Below are 26006 nucleotides of genomic sequence, written 5' to 3'. Positions count from 1 at the left end.
AGACCACCTGCTCAGGGAGGTGGCTCTTTGGCCACCATACCTAAGATCTCAGAGTCACTTTTCCCAACACATCCTAGCCCCAATGTCTATTGTGCTTTTCTCCTTGATAATCTTTATTATGTGCAATATTTGATCTATTCCATCTTTATGTTGTTTGTAATCTGCCTCTAGCCATAAACTCCTGGAGATGTGTCTGGTCCACAGTGGGTGTTCAATAAGTGTTTTTGAATGAATTTAACTAAAACGTCAAAATAAGATTCAACTATAAGGAATGTCCGTCAAATAAGTATGTAACTTTATGAGGGGATTCTGTTGAGAAACATCACTCATTTATTCGGATTTGGAAATTCTGCTCCATTTGTTTTAAAGATATCTAAATATTGATGAAGAAAGAAATGTATATAACTATGCATCTTCTGTGACTTATTCAGAGCTAATTCTGATGAAGTATTTAATATTAATAGATAATAACCATGTAGGTAAAAAATAAAATAAAGTTATGTAATAAATTAATGAAATTGATATTCTTGGGTACCCCATAAACTTGATGTTTTCAGAAAAAACAAGCTCTTTATTTATTTATTTGGGCTTGTTAGTTTATAGTCACATGCCCTAAATTAAAGTGCTCACTTAAATTATAGTACAGGCCACATATGTTATAGGTGCCAGGAGGTAGGAATCGAGTTAGAAGTCTGTTCCCCAAGTGCACATGTTAAAGTCAGAGTGGAATTGGAAGGGGGAGGTCAAATAAAAAATTAGAAGATATGGCTCCAGAGAGCTTGAGGTCTTGTGGACAGTCTTTCCCTCAATGGCAGGAAATAGCTAGGTCATTCTCAAAATTCATAGTGCTGGGCTGTGTGGTACAGCCTCAAAGACTGTAGGAATTCAGCCAAGAAAAAGACAGTACAGTCTTGATTTAATTCTCCTTCAAATTCTACCATTACGTATTGTACTGCACCCCTCTCTCGCCTGGTCTATACTGATGTGGCTTTAGTCCAGTTGAATCCTTTTCTCTTTTGTGTGATTTATACCTGATGGTCTCATGAATGCTACTGAGCTGCAGCATCCGAGAGACTTTCTGTTCACACAAAGGACTCCTTCATCCCTTCAATCTGGAGAAATGGATTTACTTGTTTATGCACATGTGCACTCAGCACAAAGGTTCATCTGTAAAGTTTTTTTTTTAATGAAGGAAACAATCGGGAATTATAAGGTGTTTTCATCAGAGAGGAGAGACTTTTCTGTGTGTGTGTGCGTGTGTGTGTGTGTGTGTATGTGTAACTTGAAGGCACATCTAGTGACATTTCCGTAAAGGTCATCGAAGGTCTGCGTATGCCATGCTTTATCATAATTTCACATGAGTATGTATAATACAGGTGTATATCAATGTGCAATAATATTCTACTGTAAAGAGAAAGAGTTCACATAATGACATAATAATACAGCTATCTGAGCTCCAAAGAGACTTGTATTCTCAGTGTTCTGAGGCGGATGTGTATTCCATGGGATCTGACTGAAGGCCCTCATGAAACTCTTGCCAGGTATACATTATTTACGACCTCTTAGACAGATGCAATTATAAAGGAGCCATGGCAATTACAGGACATGGTGATGGCAGAAGCAAGATAAGTACTGGGTGTGTTAAGCCACTTCTGAAGGATAATCATGCAGTGTGTTAGTGTGGTAGGCACCCCCGAAGTGACCCAGCATAATCAAGGAGGCTACAGTTAGACAGGAAGAGAGAGCTCCGTTTGTGCCTCTGTGAAATAAAAGCCACTTTACCCAGTTCTGATTCTCTATAAGGCTCCACTGGCTATTATTTGGAAATTCTCTTTCTTGCTTTCTCTCCCTCATTTCATTTTTATAATGAAATAAGTAGAAAGGATAAAATACAGTATTAAATTGCTTATTCTGTCTGATGATTCTTTCTGTCCTTCTTGATATATATAATCTCTGTGGTGGGTTTCTGGGTGTTATAAAATTCCAAGAAGCAAGTTTTTTTAATCACTATAAAGGACCGATTGTTTGAGGGCTTATTTGTCACTTGATCAAATGTGTCTTTCTAATGAAGTCTGTTAGTTAATAAGAATTTACCAAGCAGGGATTGTGTAAGCTGCCATGAAAAAGACTCTGTGGGGGTAATAAGAGAGAGAAAGAACATTTTTTGCTTTGAAGGAGCTCATAGTTAGATTCAGCATTATGCTCCCCACAGTATAATTTATGAATCCGTACTGTTAGAAGTGGGATTGTGTCCCTTCCCCTACACATACAAAAAAAGTTATGTTGAAGTCATAATCCCCAGTACTTTGGAATGTGATCTGATTTGAAAATAGGGTCATTGCAGATATAATTAGTTGAGATGAGGTCATCCTGCAGGAGGGTGGGTCCCTAATCCAGTAAGACTGGTGTCCTTATAAAAAGACAGCCATGTGAAGACACAGTCACAGGGAGCCTGCCATGTGAAGATGAAGGCAGAAATTGAAGCTATGCAACTATAGCCAAGGAACACCAAAAGTTGCCAGCAAACCACCAGATGCTAGAAGAGGCAAAGAAGGATCCTCCCTTGAGGCGTCAGAGAGAGCATGGCCCAGCCAACACCCTGATTTCAGACTTCTAGCCCCCAGATCTGTGACAGGATAAGTTTGTGTTATTTTAAGCCACCCAGTTTATGGTACTTTGTTACTACAGTTCTAGGCAACCCATACACCCATCAAGCCAACTCTCCCTAAATCCTAGTATATATTGTTAGAAAAGATAAAAGGGCACTGAAGAGAGAGGAGGATGCCTGCCTGCCTGCCTGCCTGCCTGCCTGCCTGCCTGCCTTCTTTCTTTCTTTCTTTCTTTCTTTCTTTCTTTCTTTCTTTCTTTCTTTCTTTCTTTCTTTTTCTTTCTTTCTTTCTTTCTTTCTTTCTTCTTTCTTTCTTCTCTTTCTTTCTTTCTTCCATCATTTATTTATTTATTTATTTATTTCTCTTTCTTTCTTCCTTTCTTTCTTTCTTTCTTTCTCTTTCTCTCTTTCTTTCATTCTTCTTTCTTTTTTTTTTGGACAAAGTCTCACTCTGTCACGCAGGCTGGAATGCAGTGGTGCAATCTTGGCTCGCTGCAGCCTCAACCTCCCAGGCTCAACAGATCCTCCTGCCCTAGCATTTTGAGTAACTGGGACTACAGATGTGCACCACCATGTCCAGCTAATTTTTAAAAATGTTTTCATAGAGGTGAGGTCTCATTATGTTGCTCAGATTGGTCTCAAACTTCTGGGCTCAAACGATCCTCCCATCCCATAGTGCTGAGACTACAGGCGTGAGGCACCATGCCTGGCCTTGTTCTCTTTTCTAATGAACCAGCACATCTCTATTACCTGGACTGTGTTCTCTTAGTGCTGGTTTTTTGGATGTTCATAGTTATCCTTTTACACTCTCCTCTCTCCAGGAAATCTTCCCTGACCTCATCTACCTGGCAGGGATAGATGCCCTGCCTGTAACATTTTCTGGTAACCTATGCACACGTTGTTTTAAGTTTTTGTTGAGATGTCTATATTCCCTTACTACCCAATGCACTCCTTTAAGAACAGGCACCATCTTATTATCCTGGGGTATACATATAATGCAATGCTTTGCTTACAGCCAGTGCTTAATATTTGTTGAACTAAACTGGAGGAAGTGAGGTATAAAATAAAATCAAACAAATGAATAAATGAGGACTCAAGTGCATACAAGACGCTCGGCAATGAATGAATGACTGACCAAACAAATTAACTGATCATATTAAATATTTGAATATTATTAGTTATTATTATTATTACTTTGAGTGAGGGTAAAAGGCTTCTCCAAAGCCAATGAAAGCCTTCCAGAGTATGGATGTGGGAGTAATGTCTTGGAGAATCATTTGTTCCTGCTGTAGATAAGCCAAGAAATGACCACAGGAGTGTGTTCTCTGTGCCTGTCTGCCTGAGAGAAAATCTTCATCTTTAATAACAGGGTTTCAACCTAGAGAGTCAGATTTCTCCAAAATTAATCAATGAATATGTATTCTTTAAGCTACCAGTGTCAGCAAACCAAAATATAAGGGTTTGTGGGGATTAAATAAGTTTATGTTTCCCTCTCTCTTTTATGGGCGTAATATTCTGTTGGAGGAAATGAACATTTCCACACATCCAGGATTACCCTTGAAGCCACTATGTGCAAGGGACCAAATGCTCAGCAAACCCTGTAGCATTGCATGGGGAATTAGGGAAAGGGACCTGACTTTAGTTTAGAGTGAAAGTAAGCATATCATTGAAAAACTGGACTTCAAGTTTGGATGTGAAGAGTGGAAAGGCTTGTTTTGTTTTGTTTTTTAGGAGAAAACTGGAGGAGGGAAAGGCATTCTGATAGGGTTGCTAGTCAGAAGCCAAAATTTGGAGTACATAATCCATGTTTTAGAGATATTGTTTAGATTAGGCTTCTAGGGATGAAAGGCGCATCTGAGATGATAGGTTGGTGGCCAGTTGTGTTATCAATACTAAACTAAGGAATCTGGAGTTTATTCACTGGGCATTAGAAGCCTCTGAAAATTTTTGACAAGGTAAGGAACATAATCATAATAATAACTCACACGTATTGAATACCAGGCAATGTGACTGATGCTCTTCCTACTCTGTGACACTTAATTTTCTCAACAAGCATACAAGGTGGGTTTTACTATTCCTTTACTATTCCTTTTCATTGATGAGAGAATTATAGATCCAGTAAGCCATAGTTTAGGCTTGTCTGACTCCAAAGCCTCTGGACCTTTTCACTATGCTAATGATTTTCAAAGGCACTTGGCAAAGCCTTATGGCTTCTTCAAAGAGCTCTAAGGGACCACTGAGTAAATGGAATGGATTGATTGTCAGGTGGCCCAGATGACCAGGACCCTTAGTCAATGAGTGAAATTCCACTTTTTTCTGCTGTATACAACATACCACAGAATGTTGATTTCAGAAATGGCCACCAGGAAGGAGGTAACTAGGAAGCCAGCAACAGGTTCTGGTTTTGGCCTTATGATTTTAACATTGTTATCACTAATGTGATGAAGACATTAGCTGCACTGTTGCTGGTGCTCTGTGGCTCGGAAGAATAGCTTATACATTGAATAGCAAACTGAAAATTCAGAGAGATTCCAAAAGGCTAAAACTTGGGTCAGATAATAGAGTTCAACATTAACAGATATATATGTGTAATTTGCATTTATGTTTGAAAAATGAATTATATAAATACAGGCTACAGCAGTGGTTCTCAGAGTAATCCCTGGTTAGCAGCTTCTGCATCACCTGGGAACTTGTTATAAATGCAAATTCTTGGGCCTCCACCTCGTCCTATTAAATCAGAAGCTCTGGGGATGGGGCTTAGCAATCTGTGTTAATGAGCACTCCAGATGTTTTTGAAGCAGGCTAACATTGGAGACCACTGGGCTAGAAAGACCAACCCTCCCTCCCTTCTTGCTTTCCCTTATTTCTTTCTCTTTATTCCACCTCATTCCAGAAAGGATTTGGAGTGGAAAAATCTGACTTAACAACAGTTTGTGAATAAGAACAAAGGTTTTTATTTTACAAAAAAATTTCTGTGACTCAATGATGTGATGTGGCTGCTGCCAAAAGTAAATAGTTTGCATTAAAAGTAGTGACCAGAACAAGGGAAGCAATAGCTACTCCCCTCTTCACATTTGACAGGTTCTGTGTATCTCCATATTCTGTTAGACCATATCTGGAGTTTGTTGAGGAACTAATTTTAAGAAGACATTGGAAAGGGGTTTAACAAGGATGGTGACACACCTTGAACTTTTGCCTTAAAGGGATCAGTTGAGGGAAGCCACCTCTTGTGACTGGAGCCTGACATGGAAAAGAAAGAATTTTACATCTTGCTCCAGAGGGCGAAAAACAATATTGGAAAGCCTTCTCCACTGGTATTAAGAGGGAAAGACATTAGTCCAGGCTTTTCCTGAAGGGCTTTGTTAACACACCTAAGTGCTTCAGGCTTCCGTGTTTGTTTGGTTTTTTTTAGATGGAGCCTCGCTCTGTCACCAAGGCTGGAGTGCAGTGGTGTGATCTCGGCTCACTGCAAGCTCGTCTCCTGGGTTCACTCCATTCTCCTGCCTCAGCCTCCCAAGTAGCTGGGAATACAGGCGCCAGCCACTACGCCCGGCTAATTTTTTGTATTTTTAGTAGATACGGGATTTCACCATGTTAGCCAGGATGGTCTTGATCTCCTGACCTTGTAGTCCGCCCACCTCAGCCTCCCAAAGTGCTGGGATTACAGATGGGAGCCACCGCGCCCGGCCTGGGCTTCTGTTTCTTTTAGAATGCAGATAATAAGGGCCATGATGTTCATCCCACAAGGTTTCTGTGAAGGGCTAAAAACATGGCAAAATGTTCAAATATTTGAAAAACTACAATGGTTGTACAAATATGAGGCAATGGTGCTATTATTAAGGAAGACTGGTTGATGGAAATTTTAAGTCCAAGATAACGGAGAATCTCAACAATGTGGATTGTCCAAAAGGGGGACGACCTTTCTCATTAAATAGTGAGTTCACGGTCATGAGAGGCCTTTAGACAAAGAGATGTTAGAGAATGAACTGTATTGGATTGAAGCAGATGGCCTCAAAGTGCCTTGCCAATGCTAGTATTTCATAACGCTGAAGTGAATGACTTGAGGTCAGGCACATCTGAGAGACTCACGCTCACAGCCAGCAGAGTGAATGTTTGATTCATCATTTGTTCATCCTACTTGCAAGTCACTGCAAACATTTAAAACATTTAAATACATTTAAACATTGAATACACTTAAAGATATTTAATGATTAAACATATTTAAAGCATTAAAAACATTAAATGCATTTAAAAACAAGATGGGCCCACACTAATGAACCTGGTGTCAGTTTTTCTCTACAGCGCTATAGTTAAATTCCCTTTGCATTAGAAGTCTGATTGAATTGCCCCATGGCCTCCTGTGGATCCGTTGATGTATGAATATGGAAAGTAACATTGAATTCTCAGTGCTTTCTTATAACTCTTTGCAATGTCTCATAGATGTGTAAGAGATGTTGCCCTTAGTGTCTAACCCAAATCCTGAGTTGTTTTACAGCATTTTTTTTAAGGTTAAGGTTTCTTCTGGCTATAATTTTGTATCTAGACTTCTACTTGTTTTTACCCCCCTCAAACTATTGGGTAACATCAGTGACTTTCACCTTTATCCACTCCCTGGTTGGCTACTTTCCAATGGCAGAGAAATGAATGGATGCTTTTGTGTAGGGAGTTGTGTAATTCAATGAAGAGCTTGGAGCCTTGCTGAAGGCGATATGTGGGTATTTCGCACATATTATAATGAGTATATATCAGTAATGTAATGAAGGTGGCATTCAAACATCACTGTGGGTGGCAGCTAAGCCAGAGACAGCTAAATCTCATTTTTAATACATGAGAAGCCCCCTTTTCTAATTCAATCAGAAGCAGTTGTTGGTCAGTTAAAGATTAAAAAATCAGTTAAAGCAAGGGATTAGAAAAACATATGAGAGAGAAACAGAGAGAGATACAAACCTTAAATTTTTAAAACTTAAAACAAATATATATGTATGTACATATGGATGTATACATACACATTCACATGCTGAGGCTGAGTTTTTTTAATGAAAGGCCAAGGACTTTTCTTTGACATGGATGTGCCAATTACCAATCCATGTCATTTTGTTTTGTATAAATCACATTTATAGTGCATCATCTACAATTTCTATTTTCATTTTTCTGAAGTAGAGAGAGACGTTTAAGGACAATTGCTGAGCAACCTGAGTGTAGGATTCTTCTAAATTTTTATCGTATTATTTCTTTTATAGCTGTCTCTCTCACACCTAAAATTAGAAAACAAATTATTGTGATAAAATATACGTAATGTAAACATTACAGTTTAACTATTCTTTAAGTATACAAGTCAGCAGCATTAAGTACATTCACCACAATATTGTATAGCCATCACCACTATCCATTTCTAGAACTTTTTTTATCACCAGCGGAAACTCTGTACCCATTAAACAATACTTTCTAATTACCTTCTACACCCCTGCTAACTTCTAACCTCTATTCTGCTTCTTTTTTTTTCTTTTTTCTTTTTATTTATTTATTTATTTTATTATTGTACTTTAAGTTCTAGGGTACATGTGCACAATGTGCAGGTTTGTTACATATGTATACATGTGCCATGTTGGTGTGCTGCACCCATTAACTTGTCATTTACATTAGTATCTCCTAATGCTATCCCTCCCCCCTCCCCCCACCTCAGGACAAGCCCCGGTGTGTGATGTTCCCCTTCCTGTGTCCAAGTGTTCTCATTGTTCAATTCCCACCTATGAGTGAGAACATGCAGTGTTTGGTTTTCCGTCCTTGCGATAATTTGCTGAGAATGATGGTTTCCAGCTTCATCCATGTCCCTACAAAGGACATGAACTCATCCTTTTTTATGGCTGCATAGTATTCCATGGTGTATATGTGCCACATTTTCTTAAATCTAGTCTATCATTGATGGGCATTTGGGTTGGTTCCAAGTCTTTGCTATTGTGAATGGTGCCACAATAAACATTCATGTGCATGTGTCTTTATAGCAGCATGATTTATAATCCTTTGGGTATATACCCAGTAATGGGATGGCTGGGTCAAATGGTATTTCTAGTTCTAGACCCTTGAGGAATCGCCACACTGACTTCCACAATGGTTGAACTAGTTTACAGTCCGAACAACAGTGTAAAAGTGTTCCTATTTCTCCACATCCTCTCCAGCACCTGTTGTTTCCTGACTTTTTAATGATCGCCATTCTAACTGGTATAAGGTGGTATCTCACTGTGGTTTTGATTTGCATTTCTCTGATGGCCAGTGATGATGAGCATTTTTTCATGTGTCTGTTGGCTGCATAAATGTCTTCTTTTGAGAAGTGTCTGTTTGTATCCTTTGCCTACTTTTTGATGGGGTTGTTTGAATTTTTCTTGTACATTTGTTTAAGTTCTTTGTAGATTCTGGATATTAGCCCTTTGTCAGATGGGTAGATTGCAAAAATTTTCTCCCATTCTGTAGGTTGCCTGTTCACTCTGATGGTAGTTTCTTTTGCTGTGCAGAAGCTCTTTAGTTTAATTAGATCCCATTTGTCAATTTTGGCTTTTGTTGTCATTGCTTTTGGTGTTTTAGACATGAAGTCCTTGCCCATGCCTTTGTCCTGAATGGTATTGCCTAGGTTTTCTTCTAGGGTTTTTATGGTTTTAGGTCTAACATGTTAGTCTTTAATCCATCTTGAATTAATTTTTGTATAAGGTGTAAGGAAGGGGTCCAGTTTCAGCTTTCTACATGTAGCTAGCCAGTTTTCCCAGCACCATTTATTAAATAGGGAATCCTTTCCCCATTTCTTGTTTTTGTCAGGTTTGTCAAAGATCAGATGGTTGTAGATGTGTGGTGTTATTTCTGAGGGCTCTGTTCTGTTCCATTGGTCTATATCTCTGTTTTGGTACCAGTACCATGATGTTTTGGTTACTGTAGCCTTGTAGTATAGTTTGAAGTCAGGTAGCATGATGCTTCCAGCTTTGTTCTTTTGGCTTAGAATTGTCGTGGCAATGTGGGCTCTTTTAGTTCCATATTAACTTTAAAGTAGTTTTTTCCAATTCTGTGAAGAAAGTCATTGGTAGCTTGATGGGGATGGCATTGAATCTATAAATTACCTTGGGCAGTATGGCCATTTTCACGATACTGATTCTTCCTATCCATGAGCATCTTTTTTTTATTTTTATTTTTATTTTTTTTTGAGACAGAGTCTTGCTCTGTCAGCCAGGCTGGAGTGCAGTGGCATGATCTCAGCTCACTGCAACCTCCGCCTTCTTGGCTCAAGCAATTTTCCTGCCTCAGTCTCCCAAGTAGCTGGGATTACAGGTGTGTGCCACCACACCCGGCTAATTTTTGTATTTTTAGTAGAGATGGGGTTTCACCATGTTGGCCAGGCTGGTCTCAAACTTCTGACCTCAGGTAATCTGCCTGCCTCGGCCTCCCAAAGAGCTGGGATTACAGGCGTGAGCCCCTGTGCCTGGCCTATTCTGCTTTTTATCTCTATGAATTTGCCTATTTAAAGTACCTTTCGTAAGTGGAATCGCAATATTTGTCCTTCTGTGTCAGCTTATTTCACTTAGCATAATTCTCAGAGTTCATCCATGTCATGTAGCATGTGTCTGAATTTTATTCTTTCTTATGGCTGAATAATATCTTAGTGGATTAGTGTACTACATTTTGTTTATGCATTCATCTCTTGATGAGTACTTGAATTTTTTCCCACCTTCTGACTATTGTGAGTAATGCTGCTATGAACATTGATGTATAAGTATTGCTTGAGTGCCAGGTTTCAGTTCTTTTGGCTATATATCTTAAGAGTGGAATTTCTGGATCATGGGGTAATTCAATGTTTGCCTTTTTGAGGAACTAGCAAACTGTTTTCCAAAAAACTTTCTTTTCTATAGGAACTTGTCTTTATGAAGACTTTCCAAGACAGTCAACTAGTTTTCAGAGAAGAAACAGCTCTCTTTACTTTTGGTCCTGCATTTCATCAGTTTCTAGATCATTTAATTAACTTGCACAATTACAATAACAAGTCCAAGTGTCATAAGCAGGTTTAGAAATGTATATCATTTCATGCTTTCTAGGGAAAAAAAGAAATGTATATAATTGATATTTGTTAAGCATACAACTCAACTGGTAAGACTGGAAGTGCTTGGAGAGTAACTTTCCCCAATGATCCCTGGTGTGCTTTGGGCATCAGCCAATGCATATTATAAAACACAGAATTAATGGAGAATGCTGGTTACTCTGGCCAGTTAAGGGGAGGCCAGTTAAGAGAACTTCTACTATTCAACTAAATTATCTTTGTCATGATAAGATATATAAAGAGGCCAGGCATGGTAGCTCAAGCCTGTAATCCTAGCACTTTGGGAGGCTGAGGTGGGTAGCTTGAGACCAGCCTGAGCAACATGGCAAAACCCTGTCTCTACTAAAAATACAAAAAATTAGCCAAGCATGGGTGACGCACACCTGTAGTCCCAGCTACTCCAGAGTCTGAGGCAAGAGAATCACTTGAACCTGGGAGGCAGAGGTTGCAGTGAGCCAAGATCACGCCACTGCACTCCAACCTGGGTGATAGTGTGAGACCCTGTCTCAAAAAAAAAAAAAAAAGATGTATAAAGAAATTTAGAAGCAAATGACTCGTGAATCTAGAAAAACAATTAACAGCTACATATCCACAACTACTAACATTCAATACTCTTGTTGTTCAGAGACCCGAGAAAGACAGACAGCAAAGGCTAAAATAGAATGGGAAGTTGACTGATCTGGTCACTTCCTGTATAAACTTTTGAATGTAAGCAGCAGGTTGATTTTCCATGCCTTCTTCTATTATAGTTCAGTTAGTTTGGGTGATAAATGGGAGATAAACAGAGGATAGTGAGGTTGTGCCTATTCTTAGGAAGAAGATACCTTTCAAGTTAAGATTCAAGACTTTACGATGTGATTAGAAGGTTTTCTAGACAGTTCTGAAGCAAAATCATGAAGCTGTAGGAGGAATACTTTTATATAGCATCATTCGTCCTTGTTAGCAACCCAAATGATTAAAGGTTCGGGAAATTACACCTCTAAATATGGTCTAAAGGAACTGGGTTTATTTAGTTTAGAGAGAGCAAGCAAGCACACTGAGGGGGACTTAATCATAGTCTCCAAGAATATGAAGGATATTCTCTGAGTGATGGAAAGCAGCCATTTCCTGTTTCCACTAAGGACTGGATAAGAAGAATGAAGTTAACATGTAACAAGTGGGTTAAGAACTCTTTGGCCATGAAGTTCAAGACAACAAATCCACCAGACAAAAGTTGCTACTGTGTTTGAGAATTATGTAGCTAACTAACTGTATTTCTTGGGTGATTTATATGTGGCCTGTTCTTGAATCTGGAGCTAGTGAAAAAGATCCAGAGGACCTTTCACCCAAGTGAGAGGATGAGGTTGTCCATTTTCTGAGCCTACCAGTGCTCTGTGGTTGAGGAAGCTCTTATCGTAAGTCTCCTGGTAGGATTTAAAAGAGAAAAAGCTTCAGAGTCTCTTTGCTGCTCTTTGGACTCTTTCCAAGCAAGATAATCTAAATGTACTTCTTTTCTATAAGGTGGAAGATTTCTATAGATTTGGCGTTATGTGTCTTTTCTGCTTATTTGGTCGATATGGCCATAATTTTTAAAAATTCTTTGTCTTTAGTGAGACTGGACATATATATACACACATATATACATGTATATGTATGTATATGTCATAGACATTTGACATATATATCATAAGTAATAAATTCAGCAATGGAGACAATGTTTAGTTCTAGGTAGTATGTCTAAGTGTTAGCTATATGAATAAGATAATACACTGTGCTAATTAGCAGCACAGAAATATGCAAAGCATTATGTAAAAATGCATTGTTGCAGATTAGCTAGGGGAAGAATTTAAAGACAAAAAGATGAGTTCTGTGAATGTTACCAGTTTTTAGTCAATGAGGCAGATCAGAATGCCTGAAAACTGCTTCTCAACCATTGTTTTTATCATTCCTATTCCATAGTAGGTTAATTATACCATTTATTCAGAATTAGATAAGTGATGTCTTACTTTCCCAACTGGGAGTATTTTCAAAGCAAGGTTTGAATCCCAGGGGATGGACTGCTATTAAGCTGTATCTTTAAAGCTGTAGCTTTATGCCAACATTCATTGTGTATACGTTCCACTATCTTATATTTTCATCTTGTACAAACATTTATTTTAATCTTATTTTAAAATCTTTGCCTCTGTCATTGAATGTTTTCTTAACTTGATAACTTGTTGGGCCTTTAAAAATCCAGCACTGAAGTGGGAAAATGACTCGGGATTGAGTTGGATCCTCTCTTCACACTTGTTCACTGGGAGGCATTGGGCAAGCTAGTTAACCTCCTTGAGTTTGCTTCCTTAATCTACCCTACAGGAACATTTTGAGGATTAAATAAAATAAAATAATGTGTGCCAAGCCCACAGCATAGTGTACACAGCCGTCAAGTCATGTTTATCTGTTTTCTTTAACTCACAAAGAACATTTCTTACCTATCATAGAGTCATTATTGCCTCCACATTCTCTTCTTTTAGTGGAGTTTTTGGACCACAGGGGCAGATCTGTAGAATAGGACTTGTGTAAAATTCATGAGGGCACCCAAGGGTCTAAGTGTATGAATCCCCTTCCTTTTCTATACTTACTTAATCCAGAAAAAAGTCTACCATTATGGCAAGTATTTTAGGAAGTGTTTGTTGCCAAATTACCTGAAACAAATCATGTACACACATGGAAGGAAAGTACATTTTCAGATCAGTGGAAAGATGATGCATTTTTGTTTTACAAGGTTTAAAGGACAGTTAATAAATCTTCTAGATACTGAAATAAACATTTAATAGACATTGATTCAATTGAGTGCTATGGTTTGAAACGATATCAAATTGAAGACATGATCCCTGATCTGGGAAGTTTTATGAATTTGCTGGAGAGACCAAGCCCGTAGGTATGGAATGACCACAAAACAGAGTAGTACAAAAATCAGGAAGAGTAGTACAAAAATCAGGAAGAGTAGTACAAAAATCAGGAAGAGTAGTACAAAAATGACAGCTTGAACCCCTAAGTACTGAGGAAAGGCAGCATACAGGGTTTCAGTAGGGATTTACTATAGTAGACTTAGAATCATGATTTAGTTCCTAAAACACTATGATCAAAATAGAATTTTTTTAAAACCACCTAAAATATTCACTTCTTGTCGAAACCTTGGAACATACTACAGTTGCACTTTACTCATTTGAGATAAATACACCTTTCTCGAAACGTTAACTTTTTCTTTTTGTTTGTTTGTTTTTGAGAGGCAATCCCACTCTGTCGCCCAGGCTGGAGTGCAGTAATGCCACCTCGGCTCACTGCAACCTCCGTCTCCCTGGTTCAAGTGATTGTCCTGCCTCAGCCTCCTGAGTAGCTGGGATTACAGGCGCCCGCCACCATGCCTGGCTAATTTTTGTGTTTAGTAGAGACAGGGTTTTACCATGTTGGCCAGGCTGGTCTTGAACTCCTGACTTCAAGTGATCCATCCAACTCAGTCTCCCAAAGTGCTGGGATTACAGTGAGCCACCGCGCCCAGCCTGAGATAAATACATCTTTCTAAAGCCTCAGTGTTTAGGCTAGTTTGCTTTCAGATATTCGTCTATGTACCATACCAAACCACTTCTGCTTAGATTCATTCTGAATCTGCAGGGGATGGAATACCTTTATAAATCATAACAAATCACATTAAGAGTAAAATATCCCAGCTAGGGACTTAGCTCAAAAGCTGAGGCATGACACATATTTTAATGGCAATGGATTTGGAAACCAAGGTTAGGACCATTCTTTCTTTATTAGAAGGAGATTTATAATTCAGGGCCTTTGAGAGTGAGCCTGGGTCCTCTGAACTGGACTTCTCCTCTTGTCACTTTCTGTACCCCAACTCCCCAGATTAAGTAAGTAGGGAAGCAGAACAAGAAAACCATTAACTTAATAGCATAGAATTTATGGCTGAAACCTTGCAAAGCTTATGTCAGCAAAGTAAAATAATTACTGTCACTTTCTTTTAGACACTTGGCTTTATGGTTCCTGTCACCTTTATCATAACATGCAGCTGATTTAGTAGCTCTATTTTTCATGGCAAATAGCCTGGTGTTGTGTTTTTATGCATGTGACCATGCTATTGAGATGACAATACATGGCTATACTACAGTAGAGCTAAATTTAGATAATGAATTAGAACACTGTTAATAGTTTTGGTTTAGTCATGCTGTCAGAATTCCAACTCAGACTTTTCTCTTGCTCTTTTCCCCTCTAGATTCTCAAGTCCAAAGATTTAACATCTCCAACCCAGCGCTACATCGACAGCAAAGTTGTGAAAACAAGAGCAGAAGGCGAATGGCTCTCCTTCGATGTAACTGATGCTGTTCATGAATGGCTTCACCATAAAGGTTACAAGCCACTCTCTCTTTTCCTCCCAAGATGTTCAGTATCCCTAAGTTACTTTAAATTGATTGCAGATTTAAGGGTATAGACATACATACAAATGACCTCCTTGACTTAATGTTTTCCAGACAGGAACCTGGGATTTAAAATAAGCTTACACTGTCCCTGCTGCACTTTTGTACCATCTAATAATTACATCATCCCAAATAAAAGCGAAGAACTAGAAGCAAGATTTGCAGGTAACCAAAACTTGGTCATATGAAGTTGGGGAGGGAAGGGTCTATATTGATAATCTCATGGGGGATAAAATCAGTTTGCATGTGAAAACGAGACTGCTAAGGCCTGGGGAGTTTCATTCATTTGGACAGTGATATGGTTGGATATACATATGTGAAGGGAGAAAGGACTGGAAGAACGGAATAGGTTCCCAGTTTATAATTCTCAATGCCCAGTGATGACTTGGTCAATAATAACTGATTAACTCATTAACCCTCCAGTAGTAAGTTAAGACCTTTGTTCTTCATTGTAGCAAACCAACTTTCCATCTATACTGATATTATAGAGAGAGATAGAATGTATTTAAGAAAATTCATTGATAATCCCCCAAACCAAATGTCAGGAACTGACAACCATATTTCACAGAAGAAAGGAGTCTCCTCCTGCTACAGCTTCCATAACTAACCTTCCATGTATAAGAACATTCCACCTTTTCTAGTCCATACCCAATATTTCAAGTGGGTTCCTTATCAGAATTTTATATTAGTTTATAAACACATAAAAAGGTTTTGGCTTTCCCCATGCTCACCTTTAAGTAAGTTGGACAAAAGTCATGGAGAGTGAGGAGATACCAAGGGTTCAAGTCACTTCATGTATTAGATGATGAGTTGTTGGATGATGAGAGGTGAGAGGAAATCCATGCCCATGTGCCAATGCAGCATCTGCCCACAATGCGCCAGAGAATTGATTTTCCTGCCCTCCTAACATCACCCAGGACCTCCATCCACTTTTAGAAGACTACAGCAGCCCTCGCTCATGGAAAAATACTCCCAGAGGTCTAGAGATTTATTTCAGTCTCTAACCTAGTCATGATTCTCTGGAGTGTGGAGATTAAATGCTTAAACTGGCAGTCTCTTGAGCATGCTTTGGGGAGCTCAAGTTTCTAAATCTCAGATGGAATCAGGAAAGTGTTGAGGATGCCATAAAATAAATGAAAAAGCCCTTTCTTCACAGCTTCCCAAAATAGCATTAGGTAAGGGTGACTTCTGTTTCACTTGAACCTAATTCACTCCAATTCAGTTAAGTCTCAGTTTATGTTCATTAGGAAAGTCTTTTGAGTTTAGTAGTCTTAGGAAAAGTGTGAACCAGTGGGTGACAAGGCATGTTCTATTGCCATGTGTTCAGTTGTTGAGGGCTTGAACACAGCCTAAACTGAGGATTGACTAAAATAAACTGCCTAGATTGCCCTTGGACTATAGGTCAAAGACTGCTTCTGTAGTGACTTTCATAACCAACAGCCCTGGCTTTGACACCGAACTGCCTTCTGACAAGAGCCCCATTTAGAAGTGTTAATTGTCACGTGGGTTAGTTGTAGTCCTGTTGTGCCATATCTATTTCCATGGGGAATAACTGTTGCCAGCTGATGCTGCTTTGGTGGTCATCACTGCTATTTGTGACAATATACAAAGGAAAAAAATATGGCTGACTATATTTGATGAAGGTGAAGCTAAATGTTTATTACCCAAATGCATTTTTTCAAGGTATTGATGGCACCTCCACATATACCAGTGGTGATCAGAAAACTATAAAGTCCACTAGGAAAAAAAACAGTGGGAAGACCCCACATCTCCTGCTAATGTTATTGCCCTCCTACAGACTTGAGTCACAACAGACCAACCGGCGGAAGAAGCGTGCTTTGGATGCAGCCTATTGCTTTAGGTAAAGGAAAGAAAAATAAAACCAAGTAATTGCATCTGTTAACTCTTACACTGCCTTTGCCCTTTCTTCTACCGTGTATTGACCCAAGTGGAACTCATTGCTAAGGCCAGGTAGAGTGCAGTACAGCTCCCGTATCTCATAATACCATTCTTCCCAGAGGCTTATATTCATCAGGTCCTTAGCAGTGAACCAAGTGTGAAGGGAGAAAACTAGCCCCCTGATTTTTTTCCCCAAAATTCCTCTGAAGTTCTTTGGTGCTGAAGAAGAAAACAAGCTCTCTGCTCCTCAGAACAAATAAAAGCTTATTTGAAGTGCGTGATGTCAACTCCTTAATTAAGAAAGACCCACCATCTGGATGATGCCTTCACCCTCACCAAATCCAAGTGCTGATAGTCACACTTCTTTCATAGTAACAGAGATGAGACAGCAGAAGAATGCCATGTGTCACACCTTTAGCAACAGCATATGAGAGAAGCAAGAATTTATTTCCCATTCCCACATGAGTGCATGGAGGGAGAATGTGAATGTTCTTATGTGGTCTCAGTAAGAGGAGGGCTCTTTCCTTATTTTGAGAGGTACGGGACAGGGAAGGGTCCTCACTGATGAAGTGCTCAAAGTGTCAGAGGCCATGATTAAAGTGGCACTTTTTGGTTGCCAGATCCAGTGGTTGCCCTCAGCAGGACTCCATGTTTCTTGATCTCTGGTTCATTCCTAGATCAGAGAACATGTGGTGAAATAAAGGATCAATTCTCAAAGGAAAATGCCTTAGATGGTTATTTGAAAATTGCTGTTGTACTTCTTTCATTTTATATTTGAAAGGGCAATAGAGGCTGGATGGCAGAACTGCCCAGTGTTGATTGGAAAGGGCTTCATCACGCCCAGCCACTCCCTGCTTATATCTGGTCATCTGAAGGTAAAGGTATGATTTTCCAGGTCACAGACAAGGAAGTCAGGGTGTAGAACTCATAAGGGCAAGTAGTCCAGCAAATCACCACACACAACACTCTATCATGAAAGTCACTTGAGATTACAATAAAGCCATTAAAACCTGGCCCATGATATTTGCTCATTAGATGTTTGTTGAATAAATGAATGACTCATTTTTCTGGTTTGGGGTGAGGTGGTGGTAGAGTGAGGGTGGTGAATCAGCTTTAAAATCTCCATTTTTTTTTTTTTTAACCAGAAATGTGCAGGATAATTGCTGCCTACGTCCACTTTACATTGATTTCAAGAGGGATCTAGGGTGGAAATGGATACACGAACCCAAAGGGTACAATGCCAACTTCTGTGCTGGAGCGTGCCCGTATTTATGGAGTTCAGACACTCAGCACAGCAGGGTGAGTATTCAGCTTACCTGTTGCCTCTGTTCTTGGGTTACCATGTGCACCTGCTGATAGTATTTCCAAATGAGTTGTAATTAACCTCGTGCTGTTTTACCATCACGCATGTATGGGTACTGGAGAGATTCTTTTATTAGGTTGGTGCAAAAGTATTCGCGGTTTTTGCCATTGAAAATAATGGCAAGAAACTCCCCTAATAGATGAGAAGGAAGAGTGTTAGCTGTAGGTGAAATCAGAAAGTGACACTGATCAGTTACAAACCATATGTCTCACCTGCCCAGTTATAAACAACTGGAGGGAAGTTTTGTTTAATTTTTTTCTTTATTTTATATTATTTTTCAAAAATAATTTTTATTGATACATAATTGCATATATTAATGAGGTACATGTGATATTTTGATACATGTATACAATGTGTAATGATGAAATCAGGGTAATTAGGATATCCATCGCCTCAAAAATTTATCATTTCCTCATTTGGGGAACATTCCAGATCATCTCTTCTAGTTATTTTAAAATAGACAATAAATTATTGTTAACTATAGTAACCCTACTGTGCTATAAAACATGAGAATTTATTCCTTCTATCTAACTGTATTTTTGTACCTGTTAATCAACTTCTCTTCACCCTTACCCTGTTCCCAGCCTCTGGTAACCATCATTCTACTCTCTGCCTTCATAAGTTTTATATTCTTAACAGCTATAAGCATAAATAGCCAAAAAAAAAACACCACCCTTTTTAGAATCAATATGTCACATAGTGTCATATATAGATACAGTGTGAAGGGACCCAGGTCTCCATCTAAAAAAAAAAAATCTGCTATCATCTCCATCAGAGACCGTTATATTAGAAAGAACATTGAGGATTTCAGTTAATGCCTGGGAGTGTGTGATTATTAGTAAATACACTAGCAATTTACTAATGTATGACAGTTAGAATGTAATTTAACATCTCTAAACCTCAGTTTCTTATCAGTAAGAAGGAATGTCTGTATTAAAAGTTATCTTTAAAATAATAATGCCAAACTCAAGAGTTGATATGAAGTACAAAAGATGATATATGTGAAAATGACTTGAAAATTCATTTCTCTACTTTTTTTTTAATGTAACACAAAGTAAATGAGAATCTGAGTATTTTATCAAGTTGTTTCAATGAAGATAGAGTTAATTCAGACGGTAATTCCCAGATTGGATGGTATGGGTTTCCAGCAAGATTAGAGAAGAGTTTTTCTATGTAATAATGATATTTGTTCGCGTGCTTCCTCTTGATGGTTCATCAGGATTTTAGAGATAGAACGGACATCTTATCCAACCCTTTCATTTTCTTAAAGAAATTGGGGGCCGGGCGCGGTGGCTCATGCCTGTATTCCCAGCACTTCGGGAGGCCGAGGAGGGTGGATCATGAGGTCAGGAGTTGAAGACCAGCCTGGTCAAGATGGTGAAACCCCGTCTCTACTAAGAATACAAAAAAAGTTAGGCCAGGCACGGTGGCTCACGCTTGTAATCCCAGCACTTTGGGAGGCCGAGGCGGGCGGATCACGAGGTCAGGAGATCGAGACCATGGTGAAACCCCGTCTCTACTGAAAATACAAAAAATTAGCCGGGCGTGGTGGCGGGCGCCTGTAGTCCCAGCTACTCGGAGAGGCTGAGGCAGGAGAATGGCGTGAACCCGGGAGGCGGAGCTTGCAGTGAGCCGAGATTGCGCCACTGCACTCCAGCCTGGGCGACAGAGTGAGACTCAATCTCTAAAAAAAAAATTAGCCAGGCATGGTGGCGGGTGCCTGCAATCCCAGCTACTCGGGAGGTTGAGGCAGAGAATCACTTGAACCCAGGAGGCGGAGGTTGCAGTGAGCCGAGATCGTGCCACTGCACTCCTCCAGCCTGGGTGGCAGAGTGAGATCCCGTCTCAAAAAAAAAAAAAAAAGGAAATTGGGGTCTAGATCATGTGGTCTAGATGATACCCAAGACCAAACATAAAATTAGTGACAAACCAAGGCTTGGCATGCAGGCCTCCTTGTTTTATAACCAGGCCTCCATTTGCTCTATCTTACTGGGTTTAATTCCTAAAATATGGTTACACGTTAGGATTTCTATTCTGCTCTTTATGCCTCTGTAAATCTCCCTATTAAAGAGGCATTAGAAAAATTGCCTTCACTGCAGGGTAGGAAAATGGATCAGCTGCCAAAAAAGATCACATACTACATTCAGCTGAATTCATGAGTTTGGGGGTTATCAATTATTTTAGACAATCTGTATTATAAAAATTCCTCTTTAGTTCATATGAAAAATCATGTGTTCATTGGGCATAAAGTATATTTATTTATAAATGCCTACATATGCTGGAATTTAAATTGACAAATACGGCTCCCCTTCCTTCAGCTGTTTTCCCAACTCCCCTGTAGACTTTGGCACTCAGGGGCGACCGTGTGCTTGGCCATGTGAGGGAAGCTTGCTCATGCCTGTCCCTTTGTCTGAGCTCTCTGACCAGGCTGCCTCCTCTGGGCTGCGGCAGCAGTAGCTGTAATGTGGGCAAGGCCTTGTTGCCAAGTAGAACCATAATTCTCCTCTCTGATACACAGAGGGAGTGTGTGAAGGCTGAGACCATGCTTGTTTTTCAAGGAGAGAGGAAGAATAACTGTCATGGTCACAAATATGTGGTTTGGACAGTTACCCAAGAAGCCAGAGGTAGCTTAATAAAGTAGTCAGTGTTGCTGTGCTGAACAGATCTTCTGTCTTAGGCTGAAAACATTGCAGTGAATCTCGAGGAAAAGGTCACTTGCTGTTTGACTAACACATTAATGGCATCCTTGGAAATGTCTCTGTATCATCAGTGGGGAACCTACATACTTCCATTAGTAAAAGTCTCACACCCCTCTGATACAGAATGGGGTTAAAGGTATAAGGCTAATTATAGAACCGTCTCTTCATTCTGTTTACAGACTTGCCATTAACTCCTCCAACTCAGCAACTATCATTTACCGCATAGGTTAATGGAGGGTTGATTATGATTGTGATTATGATTATGATCGTTTTAAGCAAAATGTAAGAAAGTGAATAATTATTTGTTATAGGAGATCTTAGAGATCGCTTTTATGTCATTCCTAGCATCATTGTGTTTATGAAGCAATGGTAAAAAAAAAAAAAAAAAGGCTTTTTTTCTTAATGAAAATTGAGGATACCTTAAATTGGCCTGAGGAGAAACTTAACGTAGAAAGATTTCATTTCCTTCCTTCCTTATTTATTTATTTAAAGAAACAGGGTCTGGGTCTTTTGTCCAAGCTGGTCCTGAACTCCTACACTCAAGTGATCCTTCAAAGTGTTGGGATTAGAGGCGTGAGCCACTGTGCCCAGCCTGTAGAAAGATTTCATATTGCATGCAGGTGTCTTTTTCTATACCCAAAGGTAGATTAAAGCTCTTATGAGAGCTTTGATAAAAATTTTTATTCTTCTACTTATTCATGTATTCATTTCTTCACTTAGTACATGAATCTCATTTTGTCCAGAGAAGACTTACTAGGGCTGCAAGATAAAAGCAAAGTCTGCAGAGTTCCTGATCTGGAGGGAGCTCTTAATCTAGATGGGATTGAAATGTATACTCAAGAAACAACTTCGTTTACAGAGTAGTGTAGAAATAAGACCAAATGCTATAAGGATCAAGTTTTGTGGGGACCTAGGAAGTATGTGCAGCCCAGCAGTGACCAGAGGAAAGACTTACTGGAAAAACTGGGAAAAATCTGTTGAATGAGCAATTTTTTCCAATCTGACTCTTACAGAATCATTTGCTTAAGATGTGTGAAAAACGAGTTCCGTGTGGGAAAATGATGACTTTGATGATTGCTAAGGTCACATATCAATTTGATTGTAATTTAGGAAATTAGCAACCAAAAATAATTTTAAATTGCCTACTCAGTGCTGTGACTGCTAACAATGTGGAATTCTTTTTAAAAACGAATTGCGTTCATTTTCCATCCTTCCCTATGTTGTCTCTCCTCTCCTGTGTCCTTTCAGGTCCTGAGCTTATATAATACCATAAATCCAGAAGCATCTGCTTCTCCTTGCTGCGTGTCCCAAGATTTAGAACCTCTAACCATTCTCTACTACATTGGCAAAACACCCAAGATTGAACAGCTTTCTAATATGATTGTAAAGTCTTGCAAATGCAGCTAAAATTCTTGGAAAAGTGGCAAGACCAAAATTACAATGATGATGATAATGATGATGACGACGACAATGATGATGCTTGTAACAAGAAAACATAAGAGAGCCTTGGTTCATCAGTGTTAAAAAAAAAAATTTGAAAAGGCGGTACTAGTTCAGACACTTTGGAAGTTTGTGTTCTGTTTGTTAAAACTGGCATCTGACACAAAAAAGTTGAAGGCCTTATTCTACATTTCACCTACTTTGTAAGTGAGAGAGACAAGAAGCAAATTTCTTTAAAGAAAAAAATAAACACTGGAAGAATTTATTAGTGTTAATTATGTGAACAACAACAACAACGAAAAAAAAAACAGGAAAATCCCATTAAGTGGAGTTGCTGTACGTACCGTTCCTATCCCGCGCCTCACTTGATTTTTCTGTATTGCTATGCAATAGGCACCCTTCCCATTCTTACTCTTAGAGTTAACAGTGAGTTATTTATTGTGTGTTACTATATAATGAACGTTTCATTGCCCTTGGAAAATAAAACAGGTGTATAAAGTGGAGACCAAATACTTTGCCAGAAACTCATGGATGGCTTAAGGAACTTGAACTCAAACGAGCCAGAAAAAAAGAGGTCATATTAATGGGATGAAAACCCAAGTGAGTTATTATATGACCGAGAAAGTCTGCATTAAGATAAAGACCCTGAAAACACATGTTATGTACCAGCTGCCTAAGGAAGCTTCTTGTAAGGTCCAAAAACTAAAAAGCCTGTTAATAAAAGAAACTTTCAGTCAGAATAAGTCTGTAAGACTTTTTTTTTCTTTTTAATTGTAAATGGTTCTTTGTCAGTTTAGTAAACCAGTGAAATGTTGAAATGTTTTGACATGTACTGGTCAAACTTCAGACCTTAAAATATTGCTGTATAGCTATGCTATAGGTTTTTTCCTTTGTTTTGGTATATGTAACCATACCTATATTATTAAAATAGATGGATATAGAAGCCAGCATAATTGAAAACACATCTGCAGATCTCTTTTGCAAACTATTAAATCAAAACATTAACTACTTTATGTGTAATGTGTAAATTTTTACCATATTTTTTATGTTCTGTAATAATGTCAACTACGATTTAGATTGACTTAAATTTGGGCTCTTTTTAATGATCACTCACAAATGTATGTTTCTTTTAGCTGGCCAGTACTTTTGAGTAAAGCCCCTATATTTTGACTTGCACTACAAATGCATTTTTTTTTATAACATTTGCCCTACTTGTGCTTTGTGTTTCATTCATTATTATGACATAAGCTACCTGGGTCCACTTGTCCTTTTTTTTTCTTTTACAGAAAAGATGGGTTCGAGTTCAGTGATCTTCATCTTCCAACCATCATTACTAACCAAGTCAGACGTTAACAAACTTTTATGTTAGGAAAAGGAGGAATGTTATAAATACATAGAAAATTGAAGTAAAATGTTTTCATTTTAGCAAGGATTTAGGGTTCCAACTAAAACTCAGAATCTTGATTGAGTTAAGAAAAGTTTCTCTACCTTGGTTTAATCAATATTTTCGTAAAATCCTATTGTTATTACAAAGAGGATACTTCATAGGAAACATCTTTTTCTTTAGTCAGGTTTTTAATATTCAGGGGGAAATTGAAAGATATACATTTTAGTCGATTTTTCAAAAGGGGAAAAAGTCCAGGTCAGCATAAGTCATTTTGTGTATTTCACTGAAGTTAAGGTTTTTACAAATGTTCTTGGAAGGGGAAAAGGCACAAGCCAATTTTTCCTATGATCAAAAAATTCTTTCTTTCCTCTGAGTGAGAGTTATCTGTATCTGAGGCTAAAGTTTACTTTGCTTTAAGAAATAATTTGCCACATCATTGCAGAAGAGGTATCCTCATGTTGGGGTTTATAGAATATGTCAGTTTGTCACTTGTCACTTATTTAGCTTTAAAATAAAAATTAATAGGCAAAGCAATGGAATATTTGTAGTTTCACCTAAAGAGCAGCATAAGGAAGCGGGAATCCAAAGTGAAGTTGTTTGATATGGTCTATTTCTTTTTTGGAATTTCCTGACCGTTAATTAAAGTAAAGAATTGGATTTGCAAGTTTGAAAACTGGAAAAGCAAGAGATGGGATGCCCTAATAGTAAACAGCCCTTGTGTTGGATGTAACCCAGTCCCAGATTTGAGTGTGTGTTGATTATTTTTTTTTGTCTTCCACTTTTCTATTATGTGTAAATCACTTTTATTTCTGCAGGTATTTTCCTCTCAGATAGGATGACATTTTGTTTTGTATTATTTTGTCTTTCCTCATGAATGCACTGATAATATTTTAAATGCTCTATTTTAAGATCTCTTGAATCTTTTTTTTTTTAATTTGGGGGTTCTATAAGGTCTTTATTTCCCATAAGTAAATATTGCCATGGGAGGGGGGTGGAGGTGGGAAGGAAGGGGTGAAGTGCTAGTATGCAAGTGGGCAGCAATTATTTTTGTGTTAATCAGCAGTACAATTTGATCGTTGGCATGGTTAAAAATGGAATATAAGATTAGCTGTTTTGTATTTTGATGACCAATTACGCTGTATTTTAACACGATGTATGTCTGTTTTTGTGGTGCTCTAGTGGTAAATAAATTATTTCAATGATATGTGGATGTCTTTTTCCTATCAGTACCATCATCAAGTCTAGAAAACACCTGTGATGCAATAAGACTATCTCAAACTGGAAAAGTCATACCACCTTTCAGATTGCCCTCTGTGCTTTCTCCCTTAAGGATCGTCACTTCAGAAGTCACGCTTTAAAGCACAAGAGTCAGACCATATCCATCAAGGATAGAAGAAATCCCTGTGCAGTCTTTTTATTCCCTTATTTATTGCTATTTGGTAATTGTTTGAGATTTAGTTTCCATCCAGCTTGACTGCCGACCAGAAAAAATGCAGAGAGATGTTTGCACCATGCTTTGGCTTTCTGGTTCTATGTTCTGCCAACGCCAGGGCCAAAAGAACTGGTCTAGACAGTATCCCCTGTAGCCCCATAACTTGGATAGTTGCTGAGCCAGCCAGATATAACAAGAGCCACGTGCTCTTTGGGGTTGGTTGTTTGGGATCAGCTACTTGCATGTCAGTTTCACTGGTACCACTGCACCACAAACAAAAAAACCCACCCTATTTCCTCCAATGTTTTTGGCTGTTACCTACAAGACCAGACTCCTCAAAACGAGTTGCCAATCTCTTAATAAATAGGACTAATAAAAGAAGTAATTGTGAGTCAATCTGGTTGTCTTGCTTTGTCTAGTGAAAGAACTAGTGTGTGCCTGTTGTGTTGTCTAAACACCATCTAGAAACAAACCATCAATTCGAGTATTGAGGTAGAAGAGAAAATGGTTCCCTTTTCTGCAGTCTCATCTGTGTTTGATCTTTCATAGTAAACTCATAGAGGGAGGAAGTTTTGTCACTCTAAACCCATTAGTTCATGCTTCTGTGCAGCCTGGCTAGTCCCAGACCTATCACCCCAACCCACATTATATTTAATTGATGA

At 38.7% G+C, this 26006-nt stretch overlaps 1 protein-coding gene across 5 annotated transcripts in view; it reads left to right on the top strand.

Annotated features, from left to right (window-relative positions):
* TGFB2 (transforming growth factor beta 2) overlaps positions 1–25740 on the top strand; it is a 106418-nt gene extending 80678 nt beyond the window's left edge. For 2 of the 5 annotated variants that reach the window (XM_030812865.1, XM_003265091.4), the window contains 5 exons: positions 14923–15055; positions 15179–15289; positions 16808–16985; positions 18169–18322; positions 22334–25722. In XM_030812865.1, coding sequence (XP_030668725.1) covers positions 14923–15055; positions 15179–15289; positions 16808–16985; positions 18169–18322; positions 22334–22492 — 735 coding nt within the window. In that variant the 3' untranslated portion in view covers positions 22493–25722. Of the gene's footprint in view, positions 1–14922; positions 15056–15178; positions 15290–16807; positions 16986–18168; positions 18323–22333 lie in introns of all 5 variants that reach the window. The other 3 variants (XM_030812864.1, XM_003265092.4, XR_004030088.1) reach the window with 2 other exon arrangements.
* Positions 25741–26006: the final 266 nt, after the last annotated feature.

The sequence above is a fragment of the Nomascus leucogenys genome, chromosome 5 (assembly GCF_006542625.1).
Source record: "Nomascus leucogenys isolate Asia chromosome 5, Asia_NLE_v1, whole genome shotgun sequence".
NCBI classification, from domain to species: Eukaryota; Metazoa; Chordata; class Mammalia; order Primates; family Hylobatidae; genus Nomascus; species Nomascus leucogenys.
The sequence above is the reverse complement of the archived record's forward strand: the minus strand, read 5'-3'. Positions and strand labels throughout refer to the sequence as shown.